Source organism: Petromyzon marinus, unplaced genomic scaffold (assembly GCF_048934315.1).
Source record: "Petromyzon marinus isolate PM22_M1 ecotype Great Lakes invasive population unplaced genomic scaffold, UKy_Petmar_22M1.pri1.0 PM_Scaffold_17, whole genome shotgun sequence".
Classification (NCBI taxonomy): domain Eukaryota; kingdom Metazoa; phylum Chordata; class Hyperoartia; order Petromyzontiformes; family Petromyzontidae; genus Petromyzon; species Petromyzon marinus.
In genome coordinates this window covers 905,458-921,390 of record NW_027423135.1, presented here as the reverse complement: position 1 = coordinate 921,390, position 15,933 = coordinate 905,458, and the positions used below count along the sequence as shown (strand labels likewise).

At 56.2% G+C, this 15,933-nt stretch overlaps 1 protein-coding gene across 2 annotated transcripts; it reads left to right on the top strand.

Annotated features, from left to right (window-relative positions):
• The first annotated feature begins 1,125 nt into the window (after positions 1-1,125).
• LOC116937747 (uncharacterized) lies at positions 1,126-8,265 on the top strand. 2 transcript variants are annotated; one of them, XM_076063697.1, is made up of 3 exons: positions 1,126-1,247; positions 4,569-5,080; positions 5,159-8,265. In XM_076063697.1, exons 1-3 carry the CDS (start codon positions 1,231-1,233, stop codon positions 6,181-6,183), a joined length of 1,554 nt encoding a protein of 517 aa, XP_075919812.1. In that variant the 5' UTR covers positions 1,126-1,230; the 3' UTR covers positions 6,184-8,265. The 2 variants fall into 2 exon arrangements, with proteins under 2 accessions (XP_075919812.1, XP_032800745.1); XM_032944854.2 differs by having other exon boundaries at positions 4,569-8,265.
• Positions 8,266-15,933: the final 7,668 nt, after the last annotated feature.

Genomic DNA, 15,933 nt, shown 5'->3' with positions numbered 1-15,933 from the left:
CCAGTTCCTCTGGTTCTCGTTCCTCTGGTTCTCGTTCCTCTGGTTCCAATTCCTCTGGTTCCTGTTCCTCTGGTTCTCGTTCCTCTGGTTCCACGTTCCCTCTGGTTCCTGTTCCTCTGGTTCCAGTACCTTTGGTTCCACGTGCCTCTGGTTCTCGTTCCTCTGGTTCCAGTTCCTCTGGTTCTCGTTCCTCTGGTTCCTTGTGCCTCTGGTTCCTGTTCCTCCGGTTCCTGTTCCTCTGGTTCCAGTTCCTCTGGTTCCTTGTGCCTCTGGTTCTCGTTCCTCTGGTTCTCGTTCCTCTGGTTCCACGTTCCCTCTGGTTCCAGTTCCTCTGGTTCCTGCTCCTCTGGTTCCACGTTCCTCTGGTTCTCGTTCCTCTGGTTCCACATTCCTCTGGTTCCAGTACCTCTGGTTCCACGTACCTCTGGTTCCCGTCCCTCTGGTTCCCGTACCTCTGGTTCACGCGCGTTATTATTTAACCAGCTGTTTGTGTCTCTTATCTGCGGTTTCTTCCCAGAAATCCCCAATCAACGTGATCGGGTCACGCAAACAATCACACAAACACACAGACAAAGGTCCCCCGTGTAGCCTCTAACAGACTGCAGGGGCAAGTGCTGTTAGTAGCGAGTAGCAGCAGCACCTGTGAAGGTAGACACAGACAAAGGTCCCCCGTGTAGCCTTTAACAGACTGTAGGGGGCAAGTGCTGTTAGTAGCGAGTAGCAGCAGCACCTGTGAAGGTAGACACAGACAAAGATCCCCCGTGTAGCCTCTAACAGACTGCAGGGGCAAGTACTGTTAGTAGCGAGTAGCAGCAGTACCTGTGAAGGTAGACACAGATAAAAGGTCCCCCGTGTAGCCTCTAACAGACTTTAGGGGCAAGTGCTGTTAGTAGCGAGTAGCAGCAGCACCTGTGAAGGCCGCCTACTGTGGAGAACGAATGGGTGGGTGGTGGTCAACACCACACACACCCACCCCCCACTCACCACTCACCCAGTCACCACCCACCCACCACTCACCCACTCACCACCCACCCACCCACCCACTCACCACCCACCCACTCACAACTCACCCACTCACCACCCACCCACCACCTACTCACCACCCACCCACTCACCACCCACCCACTCACCACCCACCCACCCACCACCCACCTGCTCTCCACTCACCTACCACCTCTATAAATTCACTGTCACTGAGCGAATGCCCCCAGACGAACCATCATCCCCATCATGGCAGCCGCGCCAATGTGAGTGTTCGGGCCGGTGGTGGTAGTGGTGGTGTGGTGGTAGAAGTGTTGGTGGTGGTGGTAGTGGTGGTGGTGGTAGATGTAGTTGGTGGTAGAAGTGGTAGCGGTGGTAGCGGTGGTGCAAGTGGTGGTGGTGGTAGCGGTAGTAGCGGTGGTAGCGGTGGTGGTAGATGTAGTTAGTTGGTGGTAGCGGTGGTGGTTGTGCTAGCGGTGGTTGAAGTGGTGGTGGTGGCTGCGGTGGTGGCTGCGGTGGTGATGGTAGTGCTATGATCGTAGGTCGCCTCTTGGCTCGATCATCCGTTGCACTCCCCGTTAGGGTTCGAGACAGAGAGTGAGAGAGAGACAGAGAGTGAGAGAGAGAGAGACAGAGAGTGAGAGAGAGACAGAGAGTGAGAGAGAGAGACAGAGAGTGAGAGAGTGAGAGACAGAGAGTGAGAGAGAGACAGAGAGTGAGAGAGAGACAGAGAGTGAGAGAGAGAGAGACAGAGAGTGAGAGAGAGACAGCGAGTGAGAGAGACAGAGAGTGAGAGAGAGACAGAGAGTGAGACAGAGAGATAGAGAGTGAGAGAGACAGAGAGTGAGAGAGAGACAGAGAGTGAGAGAGAGAGGCAGAGAGTGAGAGAGACAGAGAGTGAGAGAGAGACAGAGAGTGAGAGAGACAGCGAGTGAGAGAGAGAGACAGAGAGTGAGAGAGAGACAGAGAGTGAGAGAGAGACAGAGTGAGAGAGACAGAGAGTGAGAGAGAGACAGAGAGTGAGAGAGAGAGAGGCAGAGAGTGAGAGAGAGACAGAGAGTGAGAGAGAGACAGAGAGTGAGAGAGAGAGACAGAGAGTGAGAGAGAGAGACAGAGAGTGAGAGAGAGACAGAGAGTGAGAGAGAGACAGAGAGTGAGAGAGAGACAGAGAGTGAGAGAGAGAGAGACAGAGAGTGAGAGAGAGACAGAGAGTGAGAGAGAGAGACAGAGAGTGAGAGAGAGAGAGACAGAGAGTGAGACAGAGAGTGAGAGAGAGACAGAGAGTGAGAGAGAGAGACAGAGAGAGAGACAGAGAGTGAGAGAGAGACAGAGAGTGAGAGAGAGACAGAGAGTGAGAGAGAGAGACAGAGAGTGAGAGAGAGACAGAGAGTGAGAGAGAGACAGAGAGTGAGAGAGAGAGACAGAGAGTGAGAGACAGAGAGTGAGAGAGAGACAGAGAGTGAGAGACAGAGAGTGAGAGAGAGACAGAGTGAGAGAGACAGAGAGTGAGAGAGAGACAGAGAGTGAGAGAGAGAGACAGAGAGTGAGAGAGAGAGACAGAGAGTGAGAGAGAGAGACAGAGAGTGAGAGACAGAGAGTGAGAGAGAGAGACAGAGAGTGAGAGACAGAGAGTGAGAGAGAGAGAGAGAGACAGAGAGACAGAGAGTGAGAGAGAGACAGAGAGACAGAGAGTGAGAGAGAGACAAAGAGTGAGAGAGAGAGAGACAGAGAGTGAGAGAGAGACAGAGAGTGAGAGACAGAGAGTGAGAGAGAGAGACAGAGAGTGAGAGACAGAGAGTGAGAGAGAGAGAGAGAGACAGAGAGACAGAGAGTGAGAGAGAGACAGAGAGACAGAGAGTGAGAGAGAGACAAAGAGTGAGAGAGAGAGAGACAGAGAGTGAGAGAGAGACAGAGAGTGAGAGACAGAGAGTGAGAGAGAGACAGAGAGTGAGAGAGTGAGAGACAGAGAGTGAGATAGAGACAGAGAGTGAGAGAGAGACAGAGAGTGAGAGAGAGAGGCAGAGAGTGAGAGAGACAGCGAGTGAGAGAGAGAGACAGAGAGTGAGAGAGAGACAGAGAGTGAGAGAGAGACAGAGTGAGAGAGACAGAGAGTGAGAGAGAGACAGAGAGTGAGAGAGAGAGAGGCAGAGAGTGAGAGAGAGACAGAGAGTGAGAGAGAGACAGAGAGTGAGAGAGAGACAGAGAGTGAGAGAGAGAGACAGAGAGTGAGAGAGAGAGACAGAGAGTGAGAGAGAGACAGAGAGTGAGAGAGAGAGACAGAGAGTGAGAGAGAGAGAGACAGAGAGTGAGACAGAGAGTGAGAGAGAGACAGAGAGTGAGAGAGAGAGACAGAGAGAGAGACAGAGAGTGAGAGAGAGACAGAGAGTGAGAGACAGAGAGTGAGAGAGAGACAGAGAGTGAGAGAGAGACAGAGAGTGAGAGAGAGAGACAGAGAGTGAGAGAGAGACAGAGAGTGAGAGAGAGACAGAGAGTGAGAGAGAGAGACAGAGAGTGAGAGACAGAGAGTGAGAGAGAGACAGAGAGTGAGAGACAGAGAGTGAGAGAGAGACAGAGTGAGAGAGACAGAGAGTGAGAGAGAGACAGAGAGTGAGAGAGAGAGACAGAGAGTGAGAGAGAGAGACAGAGAGTGAGAGAGAGAGACAGAGAGTGAGAGACAGAGAGTGAGAGAGAGAGACAGAGAGTGAGAGACAGAGAGTGAGAGAGAGAGAGAGAGACAGAGAGACAGAGAGTGAGAGAGAGACAGAGAGACAGAGAGTGAGAGAGAGACAAAGAGTGAGAGAGAGAGAGACAGAGAGTGAGAGAGAGACAGAGAGTGAGAGACAGAGAGTGAGAGAGAGACAGAGAGTGAGAGAGAGAGACAGAGAGTGAGAGAGAGACAGAGAGTGAGAGAGAGAGACAGAGAGTGAGACAGAGAGTGAGAGACAGAGAGTGAGAGAGAGACAGAGAGTGAGAGAGTGAGAGACAGAGAGTGAGAGAGAGACAGAGAGTGAGAGAGTGAGAGACAGAGAGTGAGATAGAGACAGAGAGAGACAGAGAGTGAGAGAGAGACAGAGAGTGAGAGAGAGAGACAGAGAGTGAGAGAGAGACAGAGAGTGAGAGAGAGACAGAGAGTGAGAGAGAGAGAGTGAGAGAGAGACAGAGAGTGAGAGAGAGAGAGAGACAGAGAGTGAGAGAGAGAGACAGAGAGTGAGAGACAGAGAGTGAGAGAGAGACAGAGAGTGAGAGAGAGAGACAGAGAGTGAGAGAGAGAGACAGAGAGTGAGAGAGAGACAGAGAGTGAGAGAGAGAGACAGAGAGAGAGAGAGAGAGAGACAGAGAGTGAGAGAGAGACAGAGAGTGAGAGACAGAGAGTGAGAGAGAGACAGAGAGTGAGAGAGAGACAGAGAGTGAGAGAGAGAGACAGAGAGTGAGAGAGAGAGAGACAGAGAGTGAGAGAGAGACAGAGAGTGAGAGAGAGAGACAGAGAGAGACAGAGAGTGAGAGAGAGACAGAGAGAGACCGATCAGCCAAAGGCTGCGTCACCGATCGGTGACCTTCACCACAACGATGCCCTCGCTGTTCCACAGAGTCCGGCTTCTCCTTCTGCTGCTGCCGCTGCTGCTCGAGCGTGGCGGTGGGGCGACGGCCAACTCCGCGAGCCAGTGGCGGCCTCCTTCACGGGACCCGTGGCCTCGTCGTGAGAACCCAGGGCCTCCTGCTTCTCCTCCTCGTGATATCCCACCTCTTCCTCTTTTTCCTCCTCGTACGATCCCGCTGTCTCCTCCTCAATTTCCCCGCCCGGTGCCGTGGTCTTCTCGTGCTCGGATCCGGCGTTCTCCTCTTTCACGGATCCCGCAGCCTCCTCCTCCTCCTCCTCCTCCTCGTAAAATCCCGCGGCCTCCTCGTCCTCCTCCTCCTCCTCCTCCTCCTCGTGGGAAATGGTGGCATCCCGTCTATCCTCCTCGTCAAATCCCGCGGCCTCCTCAAATTCCTCAACCGGTCCTGTGGTCTTCTCGTGCTCGGATCCGGCGTTCTCCTCTTTCACGGATCCCGCGGCCTCCTCGCATTCCTCCTCCTCCTCCTCGTGAAATCCCGCGGCCTCCTCGCTTTCCTCCTCCTCCTCGTGAAATCCCGCGGCCTCCTCGCTTTCCTCCTCCTCCTCGTGAAATCCCGCGGCCTCCTATATTTTCCCATCCGGTCCAGTGGCTTTCTCATTCGCGGAACCGGCGTTCTCTTCCTCCCCGGGTCCCTCCGTCTCCCCCCGCTCCTCGCCACAACCGCTCCGAGTGTCCGCCCTCACGGCCCGCGGCCGCCTTGCCGGCCAACGCCACTGAGCTCGTCCTGAGCGGCGCCAACCTCTCGTGCCTGGCCCCCGACTCGTTCCGGGGCCTCCGCGGGGGCCTCTTGCGCGAGCTCCGCCTCGACGACAACGCCCTGGAGGCCCTCCCCGCGGGCCTCCTCGACGGCCTGGCGCGCCTCGAGGTCCTCGACCTCGGCGGCAACCGCCTCGGGGCCCTGCCGGAGGACGGGGCCCTGGGCCGCGACGCGCCGGCCCTCAGGCACCTGGTGCTCGCCCGCAACCGGCTGCGGCGGCTGACCGCGGCCTCCCTCGCCGGCCTGGCGCGCCTCGAGTGGCTGGACGCGTCGGCCAACGGGCTGGCCCGGCTCGACGACGGGGCCCTGGGCGGCGGCGCTCCGTCCCTGCGGGCCCTGCACCTGGTGGACAACCGGCTGGAGGCGCTGGGGCCGGGGGCCTTCCGCGGCCTCCGGCGGCTGGAGAGGCTCCACCTGGACGGCAACCGCCTGCGGTCCCTGCCGGCCGGGGCCTTCGACGACTGCGCGGCCCTCCGCTTCCTCTACCTGGGCCGCAACGGCCTGAGGTCCCTGGCGCCGGGCCTCCTCGGCCCGACGCCGCGCCTCGAAATGCTGGACCTCTCCGACAACGAGCTGGCCGCCTTGCCCGACGGGTGGCTGGCGCCGGCGAGGGCGCTCGGCCGGGAGTTCGGCCAGGGCGTCGACCTGGCCGGCAACCCGTGGCGCTGCGACTGCGGCCTCGCGTACCTCTGGGCCTGGCTGCGGGACAACCGCGACGCCGTCTACTGGCCGCACAAGGTGGCCTGCGCGGGGCCTCCGGCCCTGGCGGCGGCCGCCGTGGTCAACGTGAGCCGCGAGGAGCTGGAGGTGAACTGCGGGCGCGGTTGAGGTGGCGGCGGTTGGTTGTGTAGGCGGTCCGCACCGCCCCTTCTCCTCCTGTCCTCAATCCTTTCGGTGGCGGGGGGGGGGGGGGTGGGCGGAAGAGGTCGGCCAAATAGACAAACAATCACGATAAAAATAACAACATTTGGAGACGATGAGTAGTGAAGTGGGGGGGGGGGGGGCGACTCGACGTCGGCTGAACGCCAGGGGGTGCTCTTTGTGAAAATAGGCGAAACTTCGTTTCAAAAAGGTCCCCTTCGGAAAGGGCAAACGTTGCCGTGTCTGCGGTAGCGATCAGAGACAACCGCGCCAAGTCACGACACCCGAGCTGAATTCCTCGGTACAAAACTCTGGCCCCAAATCTACATTTCGGGAGTGCCCGGTACTCCACCGTGCACGTCGGGGTTCGGGGATCCAATCCCTGGTCACCATTATGCCCGATCTTAAATAATAATAATAATGTTAATGATAACAAAACGACGCACCTGGCTGCCCCTGTCTGCGCAAAATGGTTTCTGAGCTTCCCATATGGTACAGAGTGCATAATTATACACGGTGTTATGGATGACAGGGTGAGCTCACACAGGCTACAGCTAGGAGATGTTGGCTGCCTCGCCTGGTATGCAAGAGGTCATGGGTTCGATCCCCCGACCCTGATGACGCCTGCTGCTGTATATTTGTAGTCTGCGTGTCTCTCTCTCTCTCTCACCCCGGGAGTCGTACGCATGTTTCTCCGGGTCGTCCGTGAATGAAGGAGGGAGCTGTGTGTGGAGAGAGCTGTGGATGAAGGAAGGAGCTGTGTGTGGAGAGAGCTGTGGATGAAGGAGGGAGCTGTGTGTGGAGAGAGCTGTGGATGAAAGAGGGAGCTGTGTGTGGAGAGAGCTGTGGATGAAGGAGGGAGCTGTGTGTGGAGAAAGCTGTGGATGAAGGAGGGAGCTGTGTGTAGAGAGAGCTGTAGATGAAGGAGGGAGCTGTGTGTGGTGTGAGCTGTGGATTAAGGAGGGAGCTATGTGTGGAGAGAGCTGTGGATGAAGGAGGGAGCTGTGTGTGGAGAGAGCTGTGGATGAAGGAGGGAGCTGTGTGTGGAGAGAGCTGTGGATGAAGGAGGGAGCTGGGTGTGGAGAGAGCTGTGGATGAAGGAGGTAGCTGTGTGTGGAGAGAGCTGTGGATGAAGGAGGGAGCTGTGTGTGGAGCGAGCTGTGGATGAAGGAGGGAGCTGGGTGTGGAGAGAGCTGTGGATGAAGGAGGTAGCTGTGTGTGGAGAGAGCTGTGGATGAAGGAGGTAGCTGTGTGTGGAGAGAGCTGTGGATGAAGGAGAGAGCTGTGTGTGGAGAGAGCTGTGGATGAAGGAGGGAGCTGCGTGTGGAGAGAGCTGTGGATGAAGGAGAGAGCTGTGTGTGGAGAGAGCTGTGGATGAAGGAGAGAGCTGTGGATGATGGAGAGAGCTGTGGATGAAGGAGGTAGCTGCGTGTGGAGAGAGCTGTGGATGAAGGAGGGAGCTGCGTGTGGAGAGAGCTGTGGATGAAGGAGGGAGCTGTGTGTGGAGAGAGCTGTGGATGAAGGAGGTAGCTGGGTTTGGAGAGAGCTGTGGATGAAGGAGGGAGCTGTGGATGAAGGAGAGAGCTGTGGATGAAGGAGAGAGCTGTGGATGAAGGAGGGAGCTGCGTGTGGAGAGAGCTGTGGATGAAGGAGAGAGCTGTGGATGAAGGAGAGAGCTGTGGATGAAGGAGAGAGCTGTGGATGAAGGAGAGAGCTGTGGATGAAGGAGAGAGCTGTGGATGAAGGAGGGAGCTGTGGATGAAGGAGAGAGCTGTGGATGAAGGAGAGAGCTGTGGATGAAGGAGAGAGCTGTGTATTACAGAGGTAGAATACAAAGACTGGAACCCTGACATGTCTCCGCGTGTTGCTAGTGAGAGTATCCTCTACAAGCCGATTGAAAGAGTGCATGGGGAGGAAAGCGGAGCCTGCGTCGTTCTATCGGAACCGAAAGAGCTTATTTGCTCCATGGGCTTGCCTTGGGAAAACAACAAAAAAAATAAACTTGTGATTACGAAAACAAAAATAAACATGTGACCATGAAAATAAGAATGGACTTCTGATCGTTATTCAAGCTGGGCAGAGCGATTCACCACACGGTGCTGAACTCACGAGGGATGCCCGAAGTTTCGCGGGCAGGCATGTTTGTTGTACATACAACAAGCATACAATAAACATACAAAACACACATACAGCACACATACCCCAATATTTAATTAGGGGACCCGTGCCCACATGGTTGAAAATAAAGGACGCTGGCTCAGTGTCCTGGATGATGATGATGAGAGTTGTGTGCAACACGTGATGCAACATTTTGGTCCACATCACCCCCCCACATCACCTCCCACTCCCCATCTCTTCCCTTCCCTCTCCACTCCTCTCTCCCGTCCTCCCCTCTCCCTCCCCCCTGGCTGTTGTAATCGATGGGGGAGGGAGATTACACAAGGAGCTCACTCTCTCGCTGTCTCTCTCTCTCTCGCTGCCTCTCTCTCTCTCTCGTTGTGTCTCTCACTGTCTCCCTCTCTCGTTGTGTCTCTCGCTGTCTCCCTCTCTCTCGTTGTGTCTCTCGCTGTCTCTCTCTCTCTCTCGCTGTCTCTCTCTCTCGTTGTGTGTCTCGCTGTCTCCCTCTCTCTCTCGTTGTGTCTCTCTCTCTCGCTGTGTCTCTCACTGTCTCCCTCTCTCTCGTTGTGTCTCTCTCTCTCGCTGTGTCTCTCGCTGTCTCTCTCTCTCGTTGTGTCTCTCGCTGTCTCCCTCTCTCTCGCTGTCTCTCTCTCTCGTTGTGTCTCTCGCTGTCTCCCTCTCTCTCGCTGTCTCTCTCTCTCTCGTTGTGTCTCTCGCTGTCTCTCTCTCTCTCTCGCTGTCTCTCTCTCTCTCTCGCTGTCTCTCTCTCTCTCTCGTTGTGTCTCTCGCTGTCTCTCTCTCTCTCTCGTTGTGTCTCTCACTGTCTCCCTCTCTCTCGCTGTGTCTCTCGCTGTCTCTCTCTCTCTCTCGTTGTGTCTCTCACTGTCTCCCTCTCTCTCGCTGTGTCTCTCGCTGTCTCTCTCTCTCGTTGTGTCTCTCGCTGTCTCCCTCTCTCTCGCTGTGTCTCTCGCTGTCTCTCTCTCTCTCTCGCTGTCTCTCTCTCTCGTTGTGTCTCTCGCTGTCTCTCTCTCTCTCTCTCGCTGTCTCTCTCTCTCTCGTTGTGTCTCTCGCTGTCTCCCTCTCTCTCGCTGTGTCTCTCGCTGTCTCTCTCTCTCTCGTTGTGTCTCTCGCTGTCTCTCTCTCTCTCGCTGTGTCTCTCGCTGTCTCTCTCTCTCGTTGTGTCTCTCGCTGTCTCTCTCTCTCTCGCTGTGTCTCTCGCTGTCTCTCTCTCTCTCTCGCTGTCTCTCTCTCTCTCTCGCTGTGTCTCTCGCTGTCTCTCTCTCTCTCTCGCTGTCTCTCTCTCTCTCGTTGTCTCTCGCTGTCTCTCTCTCTCTCTCGCTGTGTCTCTCGCTGTCTCTCTCTCTCTCTCGCTGGCTCTCTCTCGTTGTGTCTCTCGCTGTCTCTCTCTCTCTCGCTGTGTCTCTCGCTGTCTCTCTCTCTCGTTGTGTCTCTCGCTGTCTCTCTCTCTCTCGCTGTGTCTCTCGCTGTCTCTCTCTCTCTCTCGCTGTCTCTCTCTCTCTCTCTCGCTGTGTCTCTCGCTGTCTCTCTCTCTCTCTCGCTGTCTCTCTCTCTCTCGCTGTGTCTCTCGCTGTCTCTCTCTCTCGCTGTCTCTCTCTCTCTCGTTGTGTCTCTCGCTGTCTCTCTCTCTCTCGCTGTGTCTCTCGCTGTCTCTCTCTCTCGTTGTGTCTCTCGCTGTCTCTCTCTCTCTCGCTGTGTCTCTCGCTGTCTCTCTCTCTCTCTCGCTGTCTCTCTCTCTCTCTCGCTGTGTCTCTCGCTGTCTCTCTCTCTCGCTGTCTCTCTCTCTCTCGTTGTGTCTCTCGCTGTCTCTCTCTCTCTCGCTGTCTCTCTCTCTCTCTCGCTGGCTCTCTCTCTCTCTCGTTGTGTCTCTCTCTCTCTCGTTGTGTCTCTCGCTGTCTCCCTCTCTCTCTCGTTGTGTCTCTCGTTGTGTCTCTCGCTGTGTCTCTCGCTGTCTCCCTCTCTCTCTCGCTGTCTCTCTCTCTCGTTGTGTCTCTCGCTCTCTCTCTCTGTCGTTGTGTCTCTCGCTGTCTCCCTCTCTCTCTCGTTGCGTCTCTCGCTGTCTCTCTCTCTCTCTCTCGTTGCGTCTCTCGCTGTCTCTCTCTCTTTTTCTCTTTTTTATTTATTTTATTTTACGATCAGAAGATGCTCGGTCTAGTCGGCACTTTGCTTCGTTCATCATTTCGGTTTTTTCCCCAATGCTTTGCTTTATGTACCCCCCCCCCCCCCCTTTGAAATGAAAGATTTCACAAAAGATTTTACGCTCTGCTCTCCTTCTTCTTACCCCTTCCCTCTCTCTCTACCCCTCTCTGTCTACCCCCTCTCTCTACCCCCTCTCTCTCTCTCTACCCCCTCTCTCTACCCCCTCTCTCTCTACCCCCCTCTCTGTCTACCCCCTCTCTCTCTACCCCCTCTCTCTCTACCCCCTCTCTCTCTCTCTACCCCCTCTCTCTACCCCCTCTCTCTCTACCCCCCTCTCTGTCTACCCCCTCTCTGCCTACCCCCTCTCTCTCTACCCTTTCTCTCTCTCTCTCTACCCCCTCTCTCTCTACCCCTTCTCTCTCTCTCTCTCTACCCCCTCTCTCTACCCCCTCTCTCTCTACCCCCCTCTCTGTCTACCCCCTCTCTGCCTACCCCCTCTCTCTCTACCCCCTCTCTCTCTACCCCCTCTCTCTACCCCCTCTCTCTCTCTCTACCCCCTCTCTCTACCCCCTCTCTCTCTACCCCCCTCTCTGTCTACCCCCTCTCTGCCTACCCCCTCTCTCTCTACCCCCTCTCTCTCTCTACCCCCTCTCTCTCTCTCTACCCCCTCTCTCTACCCCCTCTCTCTCTACCCCCCTCTCTGTCTACCCCCTCTCTGCCTACCCCCTCTCTCTCTACCCTTTCTCTCTCTCTCTCTACCCCCTCTCTCTCTACCCCTTCTCTCTCTCTCTCTACCCCCTCTCTCTACCCCCTCTCTCTCTACCCCCCTCTCTGTCTACCCCCTCTCTGCCTACCCCCTCTCTCTCTACCCCCTCTCTCTCTACCCCCTCTCTCTCTACCCCCTCTCTCTCTACCCCCTCTCTCTCTCTACCCCCTCTCTCTCTACCCCCTCTCTCTCTCTACCCCCTCTCTCTCTACCCCCTCTCTCTCTCTCTACCCCCCTCTCTCTCTCTACCCCCTCTCTCTAACCCCTCTCTCTCTACCCCCTCTCTACCCCCCCTCTCTCTCTACCCCCTCTCTCTCTCTCTCTACCCCCCCCTCTCTACCCCCTCTCTCTCTCTACCCCCTCTCTCTCTACCCCCTCTCTCTCTACCCCCTCTCTCTCTCTACCCCCTCTCTCTCTCTCCTGCCCTCTCTCTCTCGCTGTCTCTCCCCCGCTCTCCCTCCGGAGTGGGGAACTCTCCTCGCTCTGCCCACCCACTCCCACCTGCCCCAGCAAGTGATTGTCAACCCTGGCTCTCACTCTCGGCCAGAGGGGGGGGGGGGTTCTGGCCGGGTGGAGCGATTTGTGTGGGGGCTGACGCCCCCCTCCTCCTCCTCCTCCGCCCCTTCTCGCCGGGCTGCCGCCGATTGGCTGATCGGCCTCCCCGCACGTGGCTAGTGGCTGGCTCCCCACCGCCTGGAGTAATCCCACACCCTCCCCACGTACACCACCGCTAATGCGGAGGTGGCTGCGTGCACGCGCGAGCCCGTACGTGAATAAGCACGCGCTCCTCCCGTATCTCCCGTGGGATCGGCTTTAATCCGCTGTGCAACCACGCGGACACGGGCACGCGGGCAAAACGACGGCCGGGGTTGACGATACACACTTTCCCCCGCACCCACAGAAATCACAGCACCGCGGATTCTCTTGTGCCGAAGTTTGTCAATGGCGCCGACGCGCATTGCCCGGAGCTGGGGATATTTCACGCGGGGAGCCTAGCGTGAACTCTGCCTTTTGACCCCGGGTCACGCGAACGTTCTACCGCGTACCTCGTCGCTGTACTCACGGACGCTGTGAGAGCCGGAAGGGGAGAGGGACGAGCGAAAACAGGACGGCAGGGAGTGGGCCCGCATCGCCCGGAGGTTGACGACGACTCAACTCACCGTCCCGGGGCGCCTGTCTCTCTTCTCTGAACTTCAAAGGCGCAGGGTGACGTCGTACGGCGCAGCCAATCGGGCGCTCGCCCGTGCTCCCCGTCGTCATCTCTCTCCACCGTCTTTACCGTGGCCTAACCCGCTGACTTCAAAGGCGCAGGGTGACGTCGTACGGCGCAGCCAATCGGGCGCTCGCCTGCGCCGTCTACATGGAGGGCCACGGGGTCTGCTGCTGCTGCTGCTTCTGCGGCCCCTCACCCATCGCCCCCCCCCCCCCCCCCCCGTGCTCATTAACTCCAACCCACTGTCTTACTCGGTTCGTTCGGTAAAGTCACCACGTAGAAGGGAAATAATAAAAAAGTAAAAGTAAAAAAATATATATTTCATTGTTTCCCTTCCACGTGGTGACTTTACCGAAAGAACCAAGAAGATGAATCGATGCAGTCGCGAAAATCTTTAAATCGAAATCTAACCCACTGGTCTGCCCTTCTGGCCCAATGTTCCACCCTCCGCCTCCCCCACTGAGTGACTCAATGCGGGTGGCCCAGTGAATCTTTTCCTTCCGCGCCCGTAACATCTTCAGCCAATTTAGGGGCACCACAATCAATGCCACCTGTCCTGTGAGGGTCGGTCAATCTCCTGGCACCGGGAAACCGTGGGATCCTCCCCTCTAGGGGCCCCTTTGGTTTAAAACCCGATGTGCCAGGCCACCCCCCGTCAGGACACGACTACGTGGGCGCGCTGTGTGTGGGTTGTGTGCTTAGTGGGGGTGGGGGGGGAGTTTGCGGAGTTGCTCCGTGGTCGTCGCTCCAGAGTTGATGCGCGCTGAGCCTCGTGTGAGGGTTAGCCCGGTAGCAACGCTGGTGGTGGTGATGGTGGTGGTGATGGTGGTGGTGGTGGTGATGATGGTGGTGGTGGTGGTGGTGATGGTGGTGGTGATGGTGGTGATGGTGGTGGTGATGGTGGTGATGGTGTTGGTGGTCATGGTGGCGGTGATGGTGGTGGTGATGGAGGTGGTGGTGATGGTATTGCTGGTCATGGTGGTGATGGTGGTGGTGGTGATGGAGGTAGTGGTGGTGATGGAGGTGGTGGTGATGGTGTTGGTGGTCATGGTGGCGGTGATGGTAGTGGTGGTGGTGGTGATGGAGGTGGTGGTGATGCTGGTGTTGGTGGTCATGGTGGCGGTGGTGGTGGTGATGGAGGTGGTGGTGATGGTGGTGGTGGTGTTGGTGGTCATGGTGGCGGTGATGGTGGTGGTGATGGTGGTGGTGATGGAGGTGGTGGTGATGGTATTGCTGGTCATGGTGGTGGTGGTGATGGAGGTGGTGATGGTGGTGATGATGGTGGTGGTGGTGATGGAGGTGGTGGTGATGCTGGTGTTGGTGGTCATGGTGGTGGTGATGGTGGTGGTGGTGGTGATGGAGGTGGTGATGGTGGTGATGATTGATGATGGTGGTGGTGGTGGTGATGGAGGTGGTGGTGATGCTGGTGTTGGTGGTCATGGTGGCGGTGGTGGTGGTGGTGATGGAGGTGGTGGTGGTCATGGTGGCGGTGATGGTGGTGGTGGTGATGGAGGTGGTGGTGGTGGTGGTGATGGAGGTGGTGGTGGTGGTGATGATGCTGATGAGGTTAATGTTGCCGATCGACGTGAGAGTGATAGAATTTCTCAAGCGATCCCTCTTCTACAAAAGAGTAGGGGGTTTTGTTTGATGGTGGGTGGATGGGTGGCTCGGTTAGAGCGCCCGTAAAATATTAAATGTTGTGTCGTGAAACCCGCCACCACCTAACCACACAGCCAGTGAGTAAGAGTGCTTGCCACGTAAACAGAACGTTGACATACTCTTTGGTTCTATTCGGTAAAGTCACGTAGGTAAAAAATGAGACAACAAAAATCACGACGTTTCGGCCACAACACAAGCGGCCTTCATCAGGTGAAAAGACCAGACTGTCTCGAAGACAGCGCTGGAGTGAAACACAGCTAAGCTCAGCGCTGTCCTCCAGACAGGCTGGTCCCTTCACCTGATGAAGGCCGCTTGTGTTGTGGCCGAAACGTCGTGATTTTAGTTGTTTTATTTTTTACCTAAGTGACTTTACCCAATAGAACCAAAGAGTATGGATCCTTGCAGTCACGAAAGCTTCAAATCTAGAACGTTGACAATTCCAATCGCTCTTGCGATGGTAGCGATGATGGTGGTGACGGTGGTTGGTGATTTTTATGCAAGTGATGGTGATGGTGTTGATGGTGATGATGATGATGGTTCATGATGGTGATGATGGTGATGATAGTGGTGATGGTGTTGATGGTGATGATGGTGGTGATGGTGGTGGTGTTGATGGTGGCGGTGGTGTTGATGATGGTCTTGATGGTGGCGGTGTTGATGGTGGCGGTGGTGTTGATGATGGTGTTGATGGTGGCGGTGTTGATGGTGGCGGTGGTGTTGATGATGGTCTTGATGGTGGCGGTGTTGATGGTGGCGGTGGTGTTGATGATGGTCTTGATGGTGGCGGTGTTGATGGTGGCGGTGGTGGTGATGATGGTGTTGATGGTGGCGGTGTTGATGGTGGCGGTGGTGTTGATGATGGTCTTGATGGTGGCGGTGTTGATGGTGGCGGTGGTGGTGATGTCCGTGGAATGTTTGGCAATGCGGTGATGTCGACACATCCCTGGAACTTCCTTCTCTTTGGGCGATGTCACAACCACCGCGGTGTCTTAAGACGAGAATTACAAACCCCGTTACACACTCACCCCCTGTTACACACTCGCCCTGTTACACACAGATAAAGACGCAGGTCTCATGCCCACCGTGTAGCCTCTAACAGACTGCAGGGGCAAGTGCTGTTAGTAGCGAGTAGCAGCAGCACCTATGAAGGTAAACAGAGACAAAGATCCTCCGTGTAGCCTCTAACAGACTGCAGGGGCAAGTGCTGTTAGTAGCGAGTAGCAGCAGCACCTGTGAAGGTAGACACAGACAAAGATCCCCCGTGTAGCCTCTAACAGACTGCAGGGGCAAGTGCTGTTAGTAGCGAGTAGCAGCAGCACCTGTGAAGGTAGACACAGACAAAGATCCCCCGTGTAGCCTCTAACAGACCGTAGGGGCAAGTGCTGCTAGCGAGCAGCACCTATGAAGGCTACCGGCACTGTGGCACACGAGGGGGTGGCTGGCCAGGACCACCACGCCCGGCCGCCTTTGTCTCTCCCAGTGGCGATGTTTACTGCACACCGCACCGGGCAACTCGTTTGAGGCTGAGTCGACCTAGGGGAAGCCCAGGACCGGTTCAGAGAATCCTCCCTGGTGGTGTTGGTGGCCGTGAGCGGGAATGGAACTTGGACCGCCAGGCTCGAAGCGCAGCGTGGTGCTAACCGCTGCACCACCACTCCCAATGTATAAATATTCACACACACACACAACACATTGTGGGGGACCAAATCTTCCAGGGTGTCTGGGGGTCCCAACCAAGAAAAATATCAACATTTTAAAACTCATTTCCTGTCTAAAATATTTTTTTTTCAAATTCACTAACACG